General features: G+C 32.9%; 1 protein-coding gene across 2 annotated transcripts; it reads left to right on the forward strand.

Moving 5' to 3' along the window:
* The first annotated feature begins 5,614 nt into the window (after positions 1–5,614).
* On the forward strand, positions 5,615–20,361 carry gw (trinucleotide repeat containing adaptor protein gawky). Of its 2 annotated transcripts, none has more exons than XM_071889204.1 (7): positions 5,615–6,168; positions 7,303–8,122; positions 8,179–8,823; positions 8,945–9,349; positions 9,475–11,411; positions 11,471–11,816; positions 13,428–20,361. In XM_071889204.1, the coding sequence occupies exons 1-7, from the start codon at positions 6,145–6,147 to the stop codon at positions 13,436–13,438; spliced, it is 4,188 nt and encodes a 1,395-aa protein (XP_071745305.1). In that variant the 5' UTR covers positions 5,615–6,144; the 3' UTR covers positions 13,439–20,361. The 2 variants fall into 2 exon arrangements, with proteins under 2 accessions (XP_071745305.1, XP_071745306.1); XM_071889205.1 differs by lacking the exon at positions 5,615–6,168 and adding an exon at positions 6,850–7,187.
* Positions 20,362–22,308: the final 1,947 nt, after the last annotated feature.

Genomic DNA, 22,308 nt, shown 5'->3' on the forward strand with positions numbered 1-22,308 from the left:
AGCCCATTGACATCCTTATAAAACAATCCATTAATTTAATTTTTACATCCCTCACATAGTAAAAAGTAATATTTGCTTATATTACTTGGCAAACTCTTGAGTCTTTGGTGGTATTCCAATTCACATATTTGACAGAATTGACCAAACACTTCCTTCGATTGATGTCTTTTGGAAAAATAACAATTTTCATAGCCAAAAACCTTGGAGACTTTTTACTCGAAGTTGATCTATTATTACTATATTCTACACTACACGTTACCATTATGAAAAATATACTGTAATTAATAAGTATTGGCTAATTATGATGAATAATTAAATTAAGCACAGAAAGTAGTACATAAATTGCTTTCCAGACCTTTAAACTAGACCTTATGACACCTGACAATTTTAAGCCAATTAGCAAAGAGAAAGAAAAAACATATTTTTCTTTAAATGAGTGCCACTCCTTACTTTGAGTCCTTGATAAAAAACAAGGGAGTCAATTTTTCAAATCCACGATGAAAAATTTAAAGCAGCTTGACTAACCGTATTATAAACTCAAAAAAGTAGGATTTGAATAAATCAAGGACCTCAATTCAATGTAAATGAATGGATGTTTTTTATTTACACTTGAAGAGAGAACACATAAATATAAAGTAATTTTTAGTGCGTGAAGGAAAAAAAGTGTCACTTAGGATTGGTTGTGGATTATAAGGGTTAGTCCTTGATGGAGTCGGAGTAGAATTGAGGTGGAGTTCCTACCAATATAATTGCTTTAGTGAAGGGGGGTTTGTGCTAATTTATTTCATCTCATAGCTGATTGCAGTAGCCACATCTGTATTGTCTGACAAGTTTGTTTTTTTAAACTTACGTCCTTCGAAAATCCATGAATAAGTATTTAGCAATGCTTACTCTTCTTTTATAAATATGTATAAATGACAAAAACTTTTGCAAAACGTGTTTTTTAGAATGGAGACTTGGTCCAGCATCGATTTTTTTTTCAGTTCGGTCTTAAGTGATTTTTTCTTGACCGATTTGGACCAATTTTTTGAGAAAATACTTGTTAATAAAATGTATTAAACAAATATCTTACATAGATTAGAAATATCTGTACACAATATGTTCTAGAACAAATATTATATACGTAAAACATTCAAAATATACTTTTAACTAGGTCATCCATCCAAAGATAGGCTGGAATTCAAGCTCCGTGTTCAAGGAGGGACAAAATTACTATATTTAAAATTTTATGACGTCATTGTACCATGCTTAAAATTTAAAACCTCATTCAGGATTGGGCAGCAAAACGTGGATTGTTCATTATGTTAATTTTCTCGTTCATATAGAAAGGTTTAGGGATTATTTTTTTATTCTGGTTCAGCATTCTTTGTGCTTAAAAAACTAATCCCCAACCCTCGAACTTGATGTGGGGAGGATTATGAACCTTTTGAAGTGCTCCAGGAGCCTGGTTTTCAAGGTGGCCAATATGAAGAAGGTTGAAGAAGGCCTCTCCAGGAAGTGGAGGAACAATTTAAATAGAGATCCGGAGGTTCTGACCAGCTTGGAGAAGAAGATCAAGGAGGACACCACCAAATCGATGAATCGCCTCCTCAACGATTTTTCATGGCTACTAGCCATCAGGAGGGCTGTGAAGGGCTACTTGAGATTGTTCTATTATAAAAATACCCCACGGTACCTTCTGACAGAGGTCATGAAATACAGGAGGCTCCTGAGGTAAAGAGGCAAATAGATGTGGCCCCTTCCTCGCCAGATTTGATCCCACTGGACTTGTGTGGTACAGTTTAGAGAGGGAAACCAATAAAACTCCATACCCGAATGTGGACTCACGTGGCTACATGGGACAATTTGTCTCAGAAGTTTTTCATCAACCCCTGTAAGGCTTTCCGGCAAAGTTGAAAGGCTGGGATTGATACTGAAAGTGACCATAATGATTGACCAAGTTTTCAAAGACCTTGTTCACAAGTTTTGTCAATTTCATTATTATTATTATTAAAAATAAAATGTAGTGAAGTATTTAGTAGGGTGGTGGAAGTGGTCGTCAAAAAATATCTTGGGTTATATTGAAAACATATAAATTAGTATCATTCATTCGTAGCTACTTCATTGATACATACTCATTCAAATTCAAATTAGAAAAGTAAAAATTTGTATTATCTAATTCATTATTTTCCTAAATCTATATTTTCCTATATTACAGCATATTTAATATCTAGTTGAGACTAGGAAAAAAAGTTGAAATTTCATTTCAAAATATAGTTCGAACCAAAATTATAAACCAAATGTGATTTTAAAAAAATAAAAGGCTTTAAAGGCCAAATCAACTGCGCTTGAAAATGAAAAGATCATTTTCGTATCCTATGGCTAAGGCTGATAATTTTGGTAAGAATACAAAAGCGTGCGAGGAGAAGGGAAGAAATATTTATGGCATCATTGATTGAATAATATACATCTTCTTCTATCAAGAACGTTATCATTCCCGCCTTTATTATTCAATATTAATATAATATTATATGCTGATAGTCGATAAAGAGCTGGATAATATATAATAATATATATTATATAAAAAGTATACAAGAGTATGGATATTCATCCATAAAATCAAGTTAACGATGAATACATCAAGTCAGACTTTGACTTTGATCTCACATAGATGCTTATTCCATGTAATATGACCTTATCCATTGCTAATCATCCTACGTTCAAAAAATTTAAGGAGAAATATACGGGTAAACCCATCCCTTCCCGAGGAACCATCATTAAATTAATCGAGGATGTTGGTAATGATGTCATTTATAGAAATACCCCCATTGTAAATTGTGGAGTTAAGGTAATTTTCAGCATGTTTTGAGTGATCCACACCAAATTACGAAATAGAACTCTGAATTTTGTAGCTTCTCACAGTAAGTATTCATTTTTTTTTAAATCTAACCATAAAATATGATTCTATTTTAGGTAAAAATATCAAGAACTATGATACATTATTATACAACTCATTAATTGGCAAAAACAAGTGCTTAAATGGTCACAACAACGGGAGTAGTAGCTTTGGATGGTTTGCAACTAGTTTGTCTGACATTAGTTTCTTCACTTAAAGATTTGGGTATGATCATTAAGTTTTCCAATATTACATAGTCAATAAATATTATTTTTTTATCACTTAAGGATTTGCTATGGTTGATAAACTCCAAGGAAAGGTGTTCAGAAATCTCATAAAAGGCAAAAACAACTGCTTAAATGGTCACAACAACGAGGGTAGTTACATTGAGTGTAGCATTATAATTAGCAATTGTGCGTATCCTTCATGATAGTAGTATGCTGTTATACAAGCATAAATAACAGGGGGAGGGGATCTTTTTTGATGCCCTTAATAAGGAGTAATATCGCCGGACATTACTACATAATTAGCCTTTGCACTAACTCTTTACGATGGATTTAATTCTAACATTGTGATAGTATATTTATTGTCAAATTTTATGATTCTGACATTTACTTTATTATGAATAATTATTTAGATCTCATCGTTAGAGATATATCTATCCTGTGCACAATTGTATATACAACTTCCATATGAAGAAAAAGGGGTGATTATCTTTTTGATTAAACTCCACGTCTGGCTTGTGTTTTGTGAGCTAAAGTTATGACATATTTAACTGAATTCAAGTCAAAACAAGAAAATATTATTTGGATCAATCTATTATTTCATTATTCAGTATTTTTAATTTATTGTTATTATTAGTTATATGATTCCAATTGTTTAATTATGTATATAAATGTATGATGGTTTATTTTTTAGTATGTAGATTATATTTAATTTAAGCCTTCTTTTTTAAACTTGGAACTTCAAATATATTTCGAAATACTCTATTTTGTCGTTTCATTAGTTATTATTCTGAGAATGTGATTCATAATGAATTACAATTTGATGGAGTGGGACGTTTTCAAATCTACTGTAACGGATAAAAAACGTCTAAATCAATTATACGTAGTATATCTTCATTAAACATTTTGCTAATATATACTTTCGTTATACCCTCAAAAAAGAATAATAAAGCAGGCAACTGATAATCACATCAGGATTTTAAACAATGATACCATAAGTCTTTCTCTCCCCCCCTTCTCCTTGCACGCACTTTTCTCTACAGAATTATCAACTTTACCTATGGCTTAAATAACAATAATAAATGTATTTTTTAGCCGGCGTGCGAAAATGCTGTTGCATAGTGTAATAATTAAATTAGGTGTTAGGAAAATAGAGATAAAATACATAGAGTGATGATATGAAGAAGTAGTTGACGCCTTAAAAAAAATAGTTAACCAAAAAATTAGAATTATAATAGCTAGGTATGTTAAAAACAGTCAGAGAGCCCTGCATCTTTTTTTGTTTTTTGTATAAAACCTGATTTTTGATTTAAATTTTTTTGACCATTTTTATAGGTTTGAGCTAACTTTTGAGTATGAAAAAACAAATAATGACTATCCACATAAAAGTAATGATATATAAAATTCCAATGGTTACCCACTAATATTTGGGTCTATATTATAACTTTTTTTTAAATAATTCCAATCAATATTACAGCTTTACTCTAGAACCAAATACTCTTTTGTAAATAAAACCCTATTTATGTATGCTTCAAATAAATTCCTTTGACGCAATAACAATTGAGAAACAGAGAAGTTTGTTATTTTCAAACAAATCCTTAAAATATGCAAGTTTTTTAACTTTTAAAATGTATTTTCTCATAATTTGCCGATCAACTACCAAATATAAGCACATATTAAAAACCAATATAAAAAATTGCAAAAATTAAATTTACTTTTATATCAATTATTGATTTTTGTTTTTTTTCATACTCAAAAATTTCAAATCGAAAACCAGATTTTATACGAAAAAAAAACTAATTCGTAATGCGGTAGTCAAGTATCACTATAATAGAATATGTAATTTAAAAGATTTTTTTTTAAAATAATTTTTTTATATTTGAGTTATCGAAAAAAAAAAATATCTTTGAATGTCGCAAAATTTCTTTGCTCCTTTTTTATTGTACTCCATAGAGAGCTAGTTTTGCCCCTATATTTGAGTCTGGAATTTTATGGCATCATGGAACCCTAGGGGATGCATTAAGGACTCCTACTTGGAAACCACTGGTCTAGCTGGGGTAATATTTTTGAAATAATGATAACTCATCCAAAAAGAACACACCACCAGCTGAAAGAAGAGAGCATTTTCGTCTCTCTATAATGTTGAACTAATTGTCTTATAGAAACAAATAAAAATGCTGTTCAACTTTGTACTGTAATGTCATATTTCATCATACAACTAGTTAAAAGGAAAAGTGGGAGTTCGATTTACAAAGACACGAATATAGTACTTTGTTATATTTACTAATGTCTATTCTGCACATATCATTTGGTATTATAAATAAATACACTTAATAAAGTAATATACGTATTTTACTTCTAGAGGATCATCCTGACTTTCGCTCCGGCCTTCTTTAATAATAACTTCAAGTGGCGTACAAAGAATAAATATAATTATAAGCAGAATAATATCATTATTTATTTTATTCAAATCTTATTTATATTATGCGAAGAATTAAATCTGTGAGTGTACGACGACGACTCCTTCTCGATTGATCACTATAAGTTTGCATCAGAGATGTGTATCATATATGTAAATCAGAATATAACTTGTTGGGAGATTATTTGAATAATAAGTTAGATCTCTCTTCTTCTAAGTTAAAGTAATAGTAGTAGATTCAACACCATCCTAAATATAAAAAAACTTACTCTCTCGAGGAGAGATTTCCTTTTCTTTTTACGTTGAATTCTATATGTTTTTTGTGAAGTTTGGATATTTTATATTATTATTTTAATAATAATATATATAATGTAAGGGCTGTGTATGTTTCTAAAGCGGTTGTTGGCCCGCCGGGAGAAAGGAAATAAGGCTAAGGGCTGTGGTACTCCAACTGTAGACTGGGCTGTCTCACATAGCTCCCTCCCTTCCTCATACTTCATCTTGGAGGACCTCCCGTTTTCCAAGAAAGTCTCTTATTCTAAAAAAACATTTTATAGTAAATTACAAAAATAAAAATAAATAAACAAAGAAAGGAAGAAATCCTTTGGTCTTGTGATCCAAGAGGAATGACACAAGAAATCCAGAGTACAGTAAGTCATTTCCGTATATATATTTTATAATTTATTTCCCTTCCATTCCAATCTCTTTCCTTTCTCGACTCCGTCCATTCCCGTCTCCCCTACCTACCATTTTGAGGGAAGCGGTCATTTTCTAATGGTAGTTTTAGCTTCTTTTGAGGGGCTCCCTACTTACTGAAGTCCCTACCACTACAATGCCCCTAGTATTGAGCTCAAAGGGCTCTTACTTAGTAGTTACCAATTGAAGAAGAGATTGAGAAACCTCTTAAATATAATCTGGGTTTTTTTACTCTTGAGAAGTAGTAGTAGTTAAAAGGATTCAAATCTCTTTTCCTTGAAATCCCCCTCTTATTGTCTGGATCAAGCATACATTGGCTGTTATCTTCTTAAATATAAGTTTTATCCAATCACATCTCCTTTTTTGTTCTCTCTCTCCCTCTCTCTGTCCTTCTCTCTCTATATATATATCTGTTTTATCTCCGTTTCTTTGGATGAGGTTGAAGTGTAGGATCCGGTAGGCGAGTGAGTGAGTGTGTTTGGTTCTCTAGTTGGCTGGTCTAGAGTTGAGGAAAAGTAAATTCTGCCGGTATGGCAGAATTAAGCGTCTCTCTCTCTCTCTCTTCCAAGCTTACAGGAAAAAGAAAGAGAAGGAGAGAGGTGGGGGGGGGAAGAGAAGGGAAAGGGAGCTCTATTAAGAACTTGGAATTCCACTTCTCTTCTTTTTATTTCTCTTATATTATTTCTTTTTGAATTCGCCTTCTTCTTTTCTCTTCTTTTCTTCTCTCCCCTCCCGCACTGGTGCAGCTCGATGTGAGTTAAAGGGAAAGAGAGATAGAGAGAGGGAGAGACAGAGGTAGATAGAGGTAGGGGTAGATGTAGAGAGAGATAGAGAAAGAAGGGAAACGAAGAAGAAAGAGAAAAGAAGGAAGGAAGGAAAGAAAGAAAGAAAGAGAGGAATGAATTTATTAGTGAAGTAAAAAGAGAAGCGTCGCCATATTTGACAAATTCATTAGATCCGAGAAATTGGAATGGTACTCCTTTAGATTTCCTTCCCTGATTTAAAATCCATTGACCTCTAGAATATCTCCTTTTGGAGAGTAGAACTGAATCGCGATGCCTAAAATGTGTGTTTCTCCTGCTTTTCAGAAAGAAATGGGTCTGGAGTACCTTGGGCCCGGTGACAAGGGCTCAAGGCTGAGGGATGAGAAGAGTGATTGTTCGACACCCGCCACGACGACGACAAGGACTACTTGCTTGAGTAGTTGCAGCCTTCCTAGTTGTTCTTGTGATAAAGAAGCTAGATTATCTGTGATAGAATTGACGGCGCCGCTGGCAATGAGGACCCCTCTGGAAGGAGAGGCGTTCCTTGTGCATGATGAGGCTAGAGAATGTGCACCGGAGCAAGAGAGGAGCTTGACTTGGTTGGAAGAGTCTCTTGAGGAGAGGACGAGGAATAGGAATTGCCCACGACTGGTTGTTTTCCCGAGCAGCGCCTCCACAACATCTCAGGACCAGCAAACTCTGAATACTTTGAAAACTACACTTACCTTGACAAATACAAATTCTTGTTCTTCTACTTGTGCAACCTATGTTACTAGAAATGTTCCAAATGAATCCTCCATGTCAGTCATGCACCTTAATGCAGCCAATGCAGCAAATGCAGCCAATGCAAAAGGGAAAGATCGGAGAAAGCAAGTGTGGATTCCGTCCAAGGGTTGTGTTGGAATGAGGGATTGTGCATCCTACTTGCATTCCATTACAAGAGGCTCTTCCTGGGGGGGACTCCGGATAGGGCTTCTTGGTGGAGGGGACAACTCTCTTTCCAATGGAACCTCGGGCTGGGGACCTCCGCCTGGAACAGCCACTGGAGCAACGGGTGGATGGGGAACAGCTCCTTCTGCACCCAATCCTATTGCCTCTGTCACTTGGGGTAATCCCAATCCCTCAACTTCTCAAATGAGTTCAGGTAAAACCTCCTCCAGTCGCATATCTACATTTTTCTTGTATATCCTTACATTTCAGATGATAATTCCAAAAGTAATGCCGTTATTGGCCCCAATCCTAGCTCAAGTCCTCCAGGTGGAGGAACCTCCTGGGCTGCTGCTGCAGGAAAAGGTTTACCGCCTAGTGATGCTTCATCCGTGATACCACCCGCTTCCTCCTCATCCGCAACGTCTGCTGCTTCCAATAATGGTAATGGTTGTCCATCAACCACCAAGCAACAATTAGAGCAACTCAACTCTGTCAGGGAAGCTCTATTTTCTCAAGATGGATGGGGTGGGTCTTTCGTCAAACAAGATACCTCATGGGATACATCTGTTATCGGAGCTTTCTCTGGAGATTCTCTCCAAACCAAGGATTCCAACAATACCTTTAGTACTCATAATGGCCGACGTAATGATGGTACTGAAATTTGGAAAGTTAATCTTTCTGGCCAACCTCCTGCACCTAAGCCTCAACCCTCTAATCCTTGGGGACACACTCCACAAAATCCCACTGATTTCAAAAATTGGGGAGAGGAAGATGAAACACATGATGTCCCCTCTTCTTCCAGAAACAATATCAATGATCCACTTTGGAGAGGTCCTAGAGGTACTGATCCCTCAGTACCTCAACCTCCTACTCATCACCATCATCAACAGCCGAATGGCCCATCAAATCAATTTGGTAAGTTGCTTTACATTTTCTTCATAATAGAATATTCATATTTTAAAGTATTCGTTTAATATATTGCTTTATAAGTTAAGTCTGCTGTGTAGTCTATTGATTTTTTTCTTTATAAATACAGGTTCTTCTAAGGACGACTGGCATAACAACGGAGGTGGGGGTCCAAGTAATAACTGGAATGATCCTCGACGTGATCCGAGCCAAAATCAACTCCAACCAATGGCCTCTCACCCTGGACAACAACAACCTCCTGGTAGAAGTGATAATAGTGGTCCAGGATGGAATGGCTCTGCCCCTCCTATTCGTCAAGTTATGAACCAATGGGGCTCTTCAAATAATCCCACCAACAATGGTGCTCCTGGAAGTAATTTCATTCGAGCCGCTGGAGGCGGTTGGGGAGCAACTGATGGAGATTCCCCAACTCTTTCTCGTAGACCAGTTTCTCACGGAGGAATGGACGAGGGGGGAACTTCATTGTGGGGCAAAATTCCGCCTGGTCCTCCCGTTGGTGGGGATAGGCATGAAAGTAAGTTTATGGACATGATAAAATTGCACTTACTTTTAGTAATTTAAAATATTAACAAATTAAAGCTGTTTTGAGGTGTATTATTTTTTATATTTTTAGTATTCTAATATTTGTTTTATTTTTAGGAAATAACTCCAACTGGCAAGATATGCCAACACCTACTCCAACTCGGGCCTGTCCTCCTGGTCCTCCCAACCGTTTAAGTATGCCCAGTGCTCCTCCTGTCAAAGATTCTTCGCCTTGGGGGGGTCCTATTGGCCATAGAGTAAGTGCAGGTTGGAATGATGAACCTCCAATGAAGCCTTCTGGGTGGGGCACTCCTGAAGTAATCGATCCAATGAAGCAACGAGATAATGGTTGGAGTACAGATCAATGGCAAAATCGTCCTGCAGGACCTCCTCGTCAAAGTCAGATACGGGTTAGTCCTAATTGGGACGAAACGACCAATGACTCCTCTCCAACAGGATGGGGGTCTGGACAAATCAAACCTAGGGGCAGTCATTTAACTAAAGAATTTATTTGGAGTAGTAAGCAATTTAGGATGTTGGTTGAGATGGGCTTCGACAAGAATGACATTGAAAATGCACTTCGTCGTTCACATTTGAACCTCGAAGATGCTATGGACTTACTTCGTTACAACAATGGTGTCACTCGTGGTGGTGTTGGTAATGATGGATTATTTAACGATCCTGGTAGTTTTGATCCAATGAGAGGACGTTTTCCACCTGGACAAATGTTCAACTATTCTAATAATGCTATGGATCACTCCAACACTCCTGGCTATGCTTCCAATTTCATGATCCACAATAGTAACAAGTTAATGAACAATGGATCATCATCCATTCCGCCCAGCAATGGTCCTCCAAGACATCCACCTCAAGCTAATAATAATCAACAGCCTCCTTCAGCTCAACAACTCCGTATACTAGTTCAACAAATACAAATGGCGGTTCAAGCTGGGCACTTGAATCCCCAAATATTGAATCAGCCCCTTGCACCTCAGACGTTAATTCTTTTAAATCAACTCTTACAGCAAATAAAAAATTTGCAAGCTCTGCAGCTAGCTCATTCTCAAAAAAGTGTAAATCCTCAAATGCCTGGGGCGCTACTTGTCAATATAACCAAAACCAAACAAATGATCCTCAATCTTCAGAACCAGATTTCGGCTCAACAAGCCAATTATCTCAAACAACAACAACAGCAACAAACACCTTCATCTCACTTAGGTCATGATAGTCCTGCAACTCTCAGTGGAATGTCAACCATGCAAGACATGTTTGCTGGTCTTGGACTCAACAATGGTCCTATTGATTCTTCGTCCAATAATGGATCTCGTCTTGCTCAATGGAAACTAACAGAAGATTCTTTCACTAAGGCACCAGGTGGATCCTCAAAGCTTGCTTCTTCTTCGAATCTTCTCCTTGATGATGGACCTTGGAGTAATTCGGCACCTGGAGGATGGCCTGAAAAACAGGAACTCCCTTCTTCTTCCTCTGCTTCTAATTCTAGTGGAGCAATCAATGGTCTAGATCATTTTGGAATATCTGAATTTGAGCCCGGCAAGCCTTGGAAAGGTCCAGGTCTTAAAAATCCTGATGATGACCCTAATCTAACTCCTGGTTCTGTTGCTCCCTCGGTTTTACAAATGGATGTCAAAGTATCTGCAGCTGCGTCTTCAGTAGAAAATAATACCTTGGGGCTAACCACTCCTACCTGGACTTATAGCAATAAATCTGAAAATAATGCACCAAAAACTTCAGAAACCTGGGGACAGCCTCAAAGTTCTAGTCTTACTCCTATGGGACAAGATTTATGGGGAAAGGCAGGTCGTTCAGGCCCTCCAGGTCTAGTCACTTCAGCATCCAATGGTATTGATAAAAACTGGACTGCAGCTAATTCGGATGGACCCACTTGGCTTTTGCTAAAAAATCTGACTGCCCAAATTGATGGTGCAACATTGAAAACACTATGTTTGCAACATGGCCCACTTAAACACTTTCATCTTTACCTAAACCATAATCTTGCATTGGTAAATTACAATTCGAGCCGAGAAGCAGCAAAGGTAAATATACAACAACTGTTAATAACTTGATGTTATGTGATTAATGTTAATATTTTTAGGCTCAGAAAGCTTTGAATAATTGCCTTTTGGGTAATACAACTATCATGGCTACTTCAGCAACTGATGTCGAAGTATCCCATATACTTCAACAGCAACAACAACAACAACAGCAAGGTAACGGCGGAAGCACTAACTCTGGGGCTAATAATTCGAATACTGCCACTGCTTCTGATAATGGCAATCGGGGCTCTACATCATCTACTTCTTCCACTGGAGACATGTGGGGACCCATAAAATCTGTTGCTGCTACTTCAAGGGCTAGCGGGGAGAGTGGATCCGTCTGGGGAAATCCTCTTGGTTCAACTGCAGACGATCAACATCGTATCCTTCTTCCTGGAGACCTCGGTATTTGACTTACCCACTCTGCTTATTAATACAAAAACGTGATAAACATAACTTATTATTACTTATGGTCTTAGAATATATTTATATATATTGAGGTATATATAAATGTATACATATTAAAGGAGTGAGTGAGGAAGGGCGCTTTACCGCACCAGTTCAAAGGAAGCTTCAATTGAAATAATTATACAGAATATTAAACATATACAAACGCATATTTTCTCTTTATGTTGTATAGTAAATAGCAAAATTTCCTTTCTCGATATTATTGCAGCGGACCTGACAAAGGCACATATAGTTTTTATATGTGTATGTGAAGAATTTAACAATATTGTGATCTCTCTCTATATATATATCTATCTCTCTTTCCCCCTCTTACATGAGGCTTCTTTACCCATTATTGTTTTTATATATGTGTGCATATATTAAGTACATATATATAGAGTTATACATATTTTCTCTTTTTTTCTTGGTAGTTTTATATACATATTGAAATGTAATTTTAATAACAATTAAAAACTTACTTGGAGAGAAGGTTCTTTGGACGGTGTAAGCAGCCCCAGAAGAACTACTACTGCAAATGTTGCTACTTTTCTCATCACAACACCTTAGTCCCTCCTCCTATGTACGTACTAAGCATAAAAGTGTCAAAAATGGTGGTATTTTGCAATGAGCTTCCCCCTTTTCATTTTTTTTTTTTTTTTTTTCATTCTTTCTTTCTTTCACTCCTCATGATTACCCTCTTCTTTTACATATACCTATATACTTACGCCTTAAATTGTGTAGTGGTAGCTAAAAGCACAATTTAAACAACTACAAGAATTAATTGATTAATAATTTGACACACACTTCACGCACATTATTTTTTTATTAAAACATCAACTATTATTGCTTTTTTACCCAGTAATTCGAATATATATATTATTATTTTTTTTTTTTGATTTTTTCCCTCATCTCATGTACTTGCTTTTTTATTTTAACAAATAATATATATATTTAAGTGTGTATATATTTGTATACATACATTAGACGATACTTATATACATATATAAGTATTGATATATACATTGTTTTTTTTTGCGTAGAGTACATACTAAAAGAAGAATTTATAATTATTTTAAAAGACCAAACAACAAAATCTCTTATCGCTTGTAATCTATCTCTAATTTGTTATTGTTATTATGACTTTCACACGTAAAGAAAGAAAATGTACGAATGTTCTTTATCGCCACAACCACTACGACCACCACCCCTTACCCCCTCCCCTTTAAAATATACAATTGATAAATGCTGTGAATATTTTAATTACTATTATTATTATAATTATTAAGTTGAGAGACACGTAGGAAGGCTATTATTCCTTGCTTGCGGTCATTTATACATAAGATACTACGTTTAGAGTAATAATGATCGGGACCTGTTGGTTATATATATATATATATATTTTGACTATTTTTTAATTAAAAATGGTGCAATTTGTTTATTATTATTATTATTATCATTATTTTATTTCACTTTGAAAATCTCCACACACAATCATTTTTGAGTCATTTATATTTTTTTTAGATCAAATTTATATTGATATTTTTAAAAAAAAGTTTTTTATTATCGTAGGATCAATATAAATATACATATATATTCTTTCAAATCACATACTACTACAAACTACTACTACTACTCACGATCCACTTTTTTAATGGCTGCAATTTTGAGTCATTGAGTCCATAGAAAAATATCCATTTATATGTGCTGTGTTTTCATATTATCATTTCAGTCATTTTTTTCCCCCGTCGTACACTGTATATTGTGTGTATTTTACAACACTATCAAAATACAACACATTTATCTCTCTCGTGCGCGTGTATTCCAATCATATATATCTCTATATATATACATAGATATATTATGAAAAAAAGCTATACTTTTTAATAATGTAATTTGTTAGGTTTAGTTCTTTAGATTTAAGGGTATTTCATTATTAATATTATTCTCATTTTTTTAAATTGTGTGATATGATAGACTGGTAATTGTGTAATGATTGTTTATTTCAAGCTGTGTTGTGTTTTCCTTCTCCTATTCAGAGAGTAGTGGATGATGCAACAACAACCAACAAACTAAAACTGTAGTTGTGTTGTAATTATCGTTTTGAACTTTTGGTAAGTTGCGTCTTTTTGTGATTATTTTGTCTACTCCTTCTCCTCCTCCAGCCTTTATTTTTACATTGTAAGGCTTCAAAGTGTGTTCAAAAAGAAGGATCCTTCTTACTCTCTACCTTGTATTATTATAGTAAGCATATTATAGTTAATATAATTGCAAAGACACGACTCCTTTATTTTATCATCATCATCATTTACATCACAATAAAAACAACTCAGTTAGCACGTTCGCTACGGACGATTTCTATACTCTGATCATTACCCTTTTTAATCACTTAATTGGTGTAGTGAATATATATTCATCATCCGTAGCGAAATTGTTAAATAGAAATGAAACAAAAAATTATATAATATCAGTTTAATCCTATGAATGATTTAAAGAAAAAATATTTTAAATGTAGAACAATATCTTGTCAATGAGTTTAATTAATTTTTGTTGTCTCTGTTGTTGTGTCGTCGGGTTAGGTGTGTATTTCATTTTTAAAACAACCTTCTTGTGATTCAATATTAGTTGCTTGATCATAATAATAAAAGTTATTACAAAATGGAAAAAATTAAGACATATCAAAAAAAAAAAAAAAAAAAAATACCTTCAATAAACCCTGTATATTTTTTAAAATATGAGCTGTGAACTTTTCAAGATATTTTTGAAAAAAATTTCTTCGGAGAGATGATAGATTATGTTTTTTGTTTATTTCTTATTCATCTCATCAACGTAGTATGTGAGAGAATGAAAACAAAAAGGCACTAACTGCTTACTATATAAAGGTTTAATAGTTACTAAATCTCTACGTAAGAAAATAAATAATGATTTACCAACCCCCCTTACACGATATTGTGATTGTGATATTCAACTCCCCTGTCAAATTGGCAAAAAAAAAAAAAAAAAAAAAAAAAAAAAAAAAAAAAAGTAATTAAAAAACAAAAAAAAAAAAAAATCAAGTAGACTTTTAAAAAAAAGTAAAATAAATTATACTTGTGTTGATCGAAGAGGAAAAGGAAACTTCAGATCATATCAATTCAATAATTGTATTCATAATACAATGATGATATAGTTTTACTATGTTCTTTCTTTTGTATTTTTGATTTTAATGGGGAGACAAAATTGAAGTTCTTTCGACACCTGCAATTCCCCTTTCAACCCATAACAATATAATTTTTCATCTCTTTCCAACCCTCCACCAAAAAACCACCAGCCCTTATCATCAAAGTTATCTTAAATAATACTATTTCTATGTTTTTTTGTTCATCATATAATGCTTCTTATTTATATATATCACGTCGCTACCTTTATTGTATTTTGCAAATTTCCCTCCTAAAAGAAATTGGTTCAAAATCAACTCGTAGCAGTTTTCCCTAGTGATAATTTTTTGATAATCGTTCACAACTTAACAACAAGTGCGATTTGAATTGGCCACACCAATTGTTCAATATACGGATAAGAAGAAGAAAATTATACAACTGACCAAAAATACAGAGTAAAATTTTGTATCCAGTAAGATACCGTCGTGATATATATATATATATTAGAAAAAGTCATTTTCAATAACATAATATCGAGTTTTTTTGGTGTCATCTCTAAATAATATACATAACGAAATATGTCACTTAAATTAATTTTGTACACATTTTAATTGAAGCATAAATTATTATTATAATATTTCAAGAACATTCTTTGTCAAATAATCATTGTATCCTCTTCCTTGGTATTTCAGCAAAAAAAAGTTAATTGTTATCTCAACTGCTGTTGTTGTTTTTTTTTTTTTTTTGTCAAGTGCTTAGACATATATTTAATTTCAACTTTTTGCATGATTCAATATCAAATGAGTATGTACGTACAAGCGCTTTAAATCATAATACTTCAAACTGTTATTTTCATAGTCGGCAATGCAAGCAAAAAATCTACTTTTTAAAAATTAACAAAAAAAAAAAAAATTAATAATTTATATACATATATATTTAATTATAAATACGATTATATCAAATATTTTTTTTAGTACATAATATAATACTATATATTCTTCTGTATATGAACATTCTTTATGCATGGTTTGAAAGACAATATTGGCTCCTGTTCTGTTGACAACTCGTTGTGGTTAACAAAAAAAAATAATATATAATTAGTAAGGCATCATCATCCTAGTCAGTCAGATCATCAATTTTTGAGTTATAATGTACTTCGTACATTATTACTTTTTCTCATTCCCCCTCCCCTTTCTTTATCGATGCATTCGTCTTCGTTTTATATCGAATCCCCTTGGATAATTACGATACAATAAAATATACAGTACAAATTTGTTCACATTATTATCTCTCTCTATTTGTAAATTTCCTTTAATTTTGCCCCTCTCATTCATCCTTCACATAAAAAAATCAATTTTCCAAAATAGTTACCAAATTTTATTATTGTAAGAGCAAAAAAACCAACTACTTAACTCCTTCATAAAACGTGAGATCAGTATCAATGTTCTCGTATCTCAATATTATTTAAAGATATTTAATAAAAATACAAAACCACGAAAAGAAAATTCCTCAACTTTGATATATATGAATCTGTGATTATACTGTATGCACTTAATTTATTCAATTAATTTATTTTTCTCTCTCAGTATCATCCCATTGTTCCCCTACCGCCTCTTTTCTTTTATTAATTAATCAACAGTAGCAATTAAATGCAAATAAGACATTTATTAGCAAGAAAAAAAAAAGAAGTCAATTGTCCAAGAACAGAGAGTGTTAGCTTTTCTTTTTTAAATCTTAGGTCTAGTAATAATTATATTTGCGACTCTAATAATTAATAAATAAATAACTCTTAATTAACTAACTCGTTTTGTAGTAGTAATATCCGTCATAACAAATTAGGCTTGTTTTCTTCTCCCCTCAATAATGTTGCGCTCAGACATGGATCTAGTAGTGTCAATGTTGTGTCAACAGTAGCCGACTTGCAGTTTAGTGACTAAATGTTATTGGTCTTCTCTGTGTTATAATTAATACTTAAATTAGCTTATTATTATGCTGTAGAGTGTGCGTTTCTGTGTTCCTAAGATGTATGAGAATAATTAATCAATCATGAGTCTTTCAAATTTGCAAGGAAAACAATTCAACAAAACCAAAATCATTTACATAATCTGTTTATATCTTATCCCTTGCAATTTCATTCTCTTATTTTTTGTGTGTGTTATTTTGGAGGATAGTGTATATTAGTAATTCTTATAATTACAACTAATTAATCAATAATATCTCGAGTGCCTTTTTTTTTTTGTCGTCGAGGAAAGTCTTGGTAATCTACGAATGAAATTCTTCATAGCAAAAGTAATGATCCTTAACAGAGCCAATATTGTCCGTTTTTAATTTATAATGATCATAATATGTAATATTCAAATATTGTTTTTTAATTATTATAATTAGTTAAATAATAACTCGATGTTGTCTGGTAAGACCTACTAGCTCATAATAACACCAACTACAATACAACACCGCCCTTACAATATTATTACTCCTTTTTTCGTGGCTTTCTTCCTCTTAAAATATAGTATAATATCCAGCTCTACCTAGATGAAGAAACAACAAGTTCTATTGTGATGTAAAGAGTGGATTCACTTTTTGTAAGTGAATAATTATTATAGGAAGAAATAGAAAAACGATTACTCTGATACATACCATCACGGTCTTTTAACTTCTTGTGATAATATGCTATTGTTCAATGATCTCTCTCGCCTCATTCAAGAAGAATAAGAAGATCAACTCACAAATACCCCCAACCATATTATTCTTATTATTCTCCTCCTCGGAGTCCAATCAACAAAAATACATCCAAGTTATTATTAGTGTGATGCAATCGATTTTGGATTATTGTCGTGTCGAAGTGACGAAACCAAAGATTTTATGTTTTTCGTTTTTGTGTGATATATACATTATATATATAAATTAATGTTTAATATTATGTTATTACTTGGATCCAACCCCACATCCCTCATATTATTGTCTTAATATTTCCATTTTTTTTTCCTCTCAAAAACAAACAAAATCGTGATTTCATGAAAGGCTGTTTAATTTTTTTTTTTTTTTTCTAATTGATCTACTTCACATTGTAAGATACGCAAAAAACGAGGACTTGAAAGTGCCAAAAGTCTCCCTTATCACGACCCAATTAACCTTACTACAAAGAAAAATATTGTCAAACGAAGAAAAACAAACTAAAGTACTAAATCAATTCCAATTGCCAAGTGTGTGATGATTAAATTATTTCCCATTTTCTTTGATATAATACTATCAAAAAACTACAATAATTATTTTCTCAGTATTTTTTTTGATGATTTCCCAAATTAATTATTATTATTCTCTAATAATAACAATGTCATACTTATCATTTTCAAAAGTTGTCAGGGGCCGTCGAGAGGCGGCCTAGCTCAAATTGCCTTGCAATATATAAGTGCCCGGTTGACTTATTCTTCTCTCTTTATATATAAATATTGAAAAAAAAAAAGCATTTGTTCAATTACATTATCATATTCGCTAATTAATGTGACTCTCTCTGTATATAATTAACGTATTATTAATATTATAAAATATGAAAGAATATTTTTATACTGTATTTAAATTACTTTTTCTGTTATTTTTCTTAATAATAGTATTATTACCTTCCTCAGTTTGAGGTTGTGATATATTATTAAATTCAATGTATATTTATATGTAGATGACATCAAAATATTCCACTTATCCTTTAAGATATATCATTAAATGTATATAATTATATGTATCAATTACTTATCTATCTCTCACTAATTGAATGGGTTTATTGAAAATCGAGAAGGGCTTTTTCTACATACAAGTTACATAAAGCATATTTTAGAAATAAGCATGGGGGAAGTTGCTTAAATGGATGTCATCAGACAATTTGTGCTCTTCATTAGCTTTCTGGAATAATTACTCAATTAGCCTTACCCTTCATAGTACTCTCAACTAAGAATATAATACTTAATGTGGGGAAGAGAGAATTACTCAAGTTTTAAGGAATTATTAGGGAGTCTAATTAGGACAAAATATCTGTTTCCACTGAAGTCCGCAATATTCTACAAATAAACTCTTTATTTTATAGTTAAAATGGTATTTTGATGGGTAAGGGTATTTGAGTAGTTAATAGTGTTGGGAAAAGGAGGGTGCTCCGTCTGAAACCGTTATGATTTTAACTTATTCGGCCACAGGTTTTTTTATTTATTATTATTATAAAGTCTACGATGTATAAGAAAAATTCGTTACTTAATGTAATTATTTTCTAGACCGTAGTTTTTAGAAAATATATTGGGGGGAGGGGGAGAAATGACGTTGGTCCATCCATCGTCTTATTACGGTTTGCATCCAGATATCCGTCTATAAAAAATATCACATAGACCGAACTGGAAATAAAAGTCTCTCTCGGACCGTGTCTCAACACTGTTATATTTAGCCTACCATTTCAATCCTTTATTAGTATTCAATCTTGCAAGAGGGATATGATTAGTATAATAGTAATTTTTTCAAAAGACAAAATATATCTCTGGATGTGTATATTATATAATTACTATATTAATAAGTTTTCAATATGATTATTATCAAATTACTTTAATGTGTGGACTGTGATCCTTCGCTACTTAGTTAGAAACAACTCAAAACCATCCTACACCAACGACAAAGACAACCACGCTTTACTCCTCACCAACCTCTTATACCATCTATTGTGATGATTGTAATATTAAAATTTATAATTCTTAAAATATCAGATGTACATATTATTACTTATTATTCTATTTTATGTATCATTATAAAGCACAAATCATGCATCCAAAAAACGCTTTTAAAAAACCTCCCAAAAACACACAAAAAAATTACAAAAAACTTAAAAATTACATATAAAAAAACTTATTTCTAAAAATGATTTTTTCTATTTTTATTCGTCATTAAAAAAAAAAATGTATATACTTTCTTTACATTGCATGAAATTCCCCAAATTGTTAAGTGTTTTTTATTTTTATTATAATAATCCAATTATATTGATTTTTGAAACAAAAGATACAAAAACCCCAATTTTCAAAATTTCCAAACTGATCATGCGTCTTCTAATGATTACATATTAGTATTTTCGTTAGACTGTCTTTCACATCTATATGCAATCCAATGTATGATGTACGCCATAGCAGTAACTCATGGTATTTAAAAAAAAAAATAATGACTCCTTTTTATAACAAGAAACAAGATTTTAGAGATTTATATATATGCATATATATTTAAAAAAAAACCTGACGCTTGTATCTATTTAAAATTTGCTGCTGCATGATTAATTTGTAGAATTATTTTTCCATGTGTTGTTCTCAGAATGCCTTGTACTTGTTAGAATACATATTTTATGTGCAAAATTATTTTATTACTCAATCAGTTATATTCATAACAACTTCGTATGAAACGAACATATTCACTAGATCTGTGAAAAATGTTCAAATCCCGGAAGGCGTAAAAATCTGGCCTGAGGTAATGCGTTAAAAAGTACTGGTACTTCAAAAGAAGACGAGGCCACTCAAAATAGGAAGGTATAATTAATAAGAACAATTTCATATCTTCCAAGTCACAAACACACACTTCTTTTTAAATTCGCTTAAATGGATTTCGACACTTTTCATATATCTATTCATCACCACCTGTTGGCACATCATCGTTCGTTGCTTGACAACGCGTTGATCGATTGATTAATAATAATCAAAACGGATCGTAAATAGCAGGGATGCGAAACTCCCGGTAGGCGTAAATTTAGAAAGGAAATGTATGTTGGTAATTTGGAAAGATATGTGGAGATATGAAAAAGGTGGAAATCCCGGCAAAAGTACATTAACAAACAGAGAAAGCTATGTATTCCTGTTAAATAAGTATCTGGTGTGGTTTTTTTTCGTTGATCGGGATTTCGACATTATTCACAACTCTAGATGTTCTTTTCTTATTTATTATTTCTTCCTATTATAAAGATTCAAACACATTGAGGATTTTCACTGACGTCATTACCAAACTAGAGGGAATCTACTTAATGTAGTAGCTATGGTTAGTCCTGGTGTAATAGATAATTAGATGTTCTTAAGTTTTGTATTTTCTCCTGTTAGATTGTGTTGTGCATTTATTGTGACGTCATGTAAAAACGCTCCATTAACCAAATATGAAAGACATCTTTTACCGCAGGTTTTGAATATCCAAAAATACCAAGATACTATTATTCAAAATTTACTATCATGTCTTGTGGTACAAGATGGTCTTGGGTTGGCAAGGAGAACTATAGTCAATATCTTACCAGTATAACTGTTTTTAAACATTATCTTGCTTTCATGCTCTCTGTCATTTCGAACTTTTTCACATCTCTACTCATAACTAAGCTTCTCCCTCCTAGCTCATAATAATAACTATTGACCAGTATTGTGTGTGCGTGTGTATAAATATATTTTTTCTCCCATTGGACCAACACAGCACTTACTTCGTAATTTCGAATTGTTTCTTCCATTTTGAGGAAAATAAACATTCCATTCGCCATTTGATGATTGATAAGTGTACCTGCTATTTATCGAAAAAATACAACTCAAGGACCTAGGTCCATCCAACTCTTTATTATTCAAGTTTGCTTTGTTCTCCTTAAAAATAATATTTTGTTACTTACATGATTAGTGTTGTTTCAGTCCTTTTTTTCGGTCGAGTCTTAGGACCGGTCCTTCGGTCTGTCAGTACTAACACTAGTTAAGAGAAGAAGAAATTGTGTTGAATGACACAGCACTAAACATGCTAATACTATACTTACATATATTAATAAATTATTAGTTTAGTCCAGTGCTTCCTAACCTTTTCAATACTGCAGAGTCCCTAGATGTAATTTTTATCGATGGAGGTGGGGAGCAAGTAATTTTGCCCTAATATTTGGATCTAGGATTATTTTTTATAACATTTATTGATAACCTCACGGATCACTCTGTTTAGACCCCGGTTGGGAATCACTGATTTAGTCATTTAAGTTCTACGTGAGAACCATCACTACAATGTTGTGTGATACCGGATACGAGCGTTTATCCTTTTTTGTCCCTCTATTACTAGGCCAACTATATTACTATACCTAGATGATCATGATTTGTGTTTCTCTCTCATATTTTTGTATATTAATAGTATCCTGAGTCATTGAATTATAGAGACCTGGAATAATGACGCGGAATTCCCATATGAAGGGAATATAAAAGAAGATATTGGTTGAAAAGAAGGGGGTAATGAAAAAAAAAAACCCTCATTTTTACTCAATTCCTTCCAGAGGGGAAATTAAATAAAACGAGCTATGCGTGATT

This window comes from Lepeophtheirus salmonis, chromosome 6 (assembly GCF_016086655.4).
Source record: "Lepeophtheirus salmonis chromosome 6, UVic_Lsal_1.4, whole genome shotgun sequence".
Classification (NCBI taxonomy): domain Eukaryota; kingdom Metazoa; phylum Arthropoda; class Copepoda; order Siphonostomatoida; family Caligidae; genus Lepeophtheirus; species Lepeophtheirus salmonis.

Excerpts from the sequence above, each read along its gene's own strand:
- gw (XM_071889204.1), top strand. The coding sequence starts at position 6,145 with ATGACACAAGAAATCCAGAGTACA. Across the intron at positions 6,169-7,302 it reads CACAAGAAATCCAGAGTACA|AAAGAAATGGGTCTGGAGTA; the intron begins GTAAGTCATTTC and ends CCTGCTTTTCAG. Across the intron at positions 8,824-8,944 it reads TGGCCCATCAAATCAATTTG|GTTCTTCTAAGGACGACTGG; the intron begins GTAAGTTGCTTT and ends TTATAAATACAG.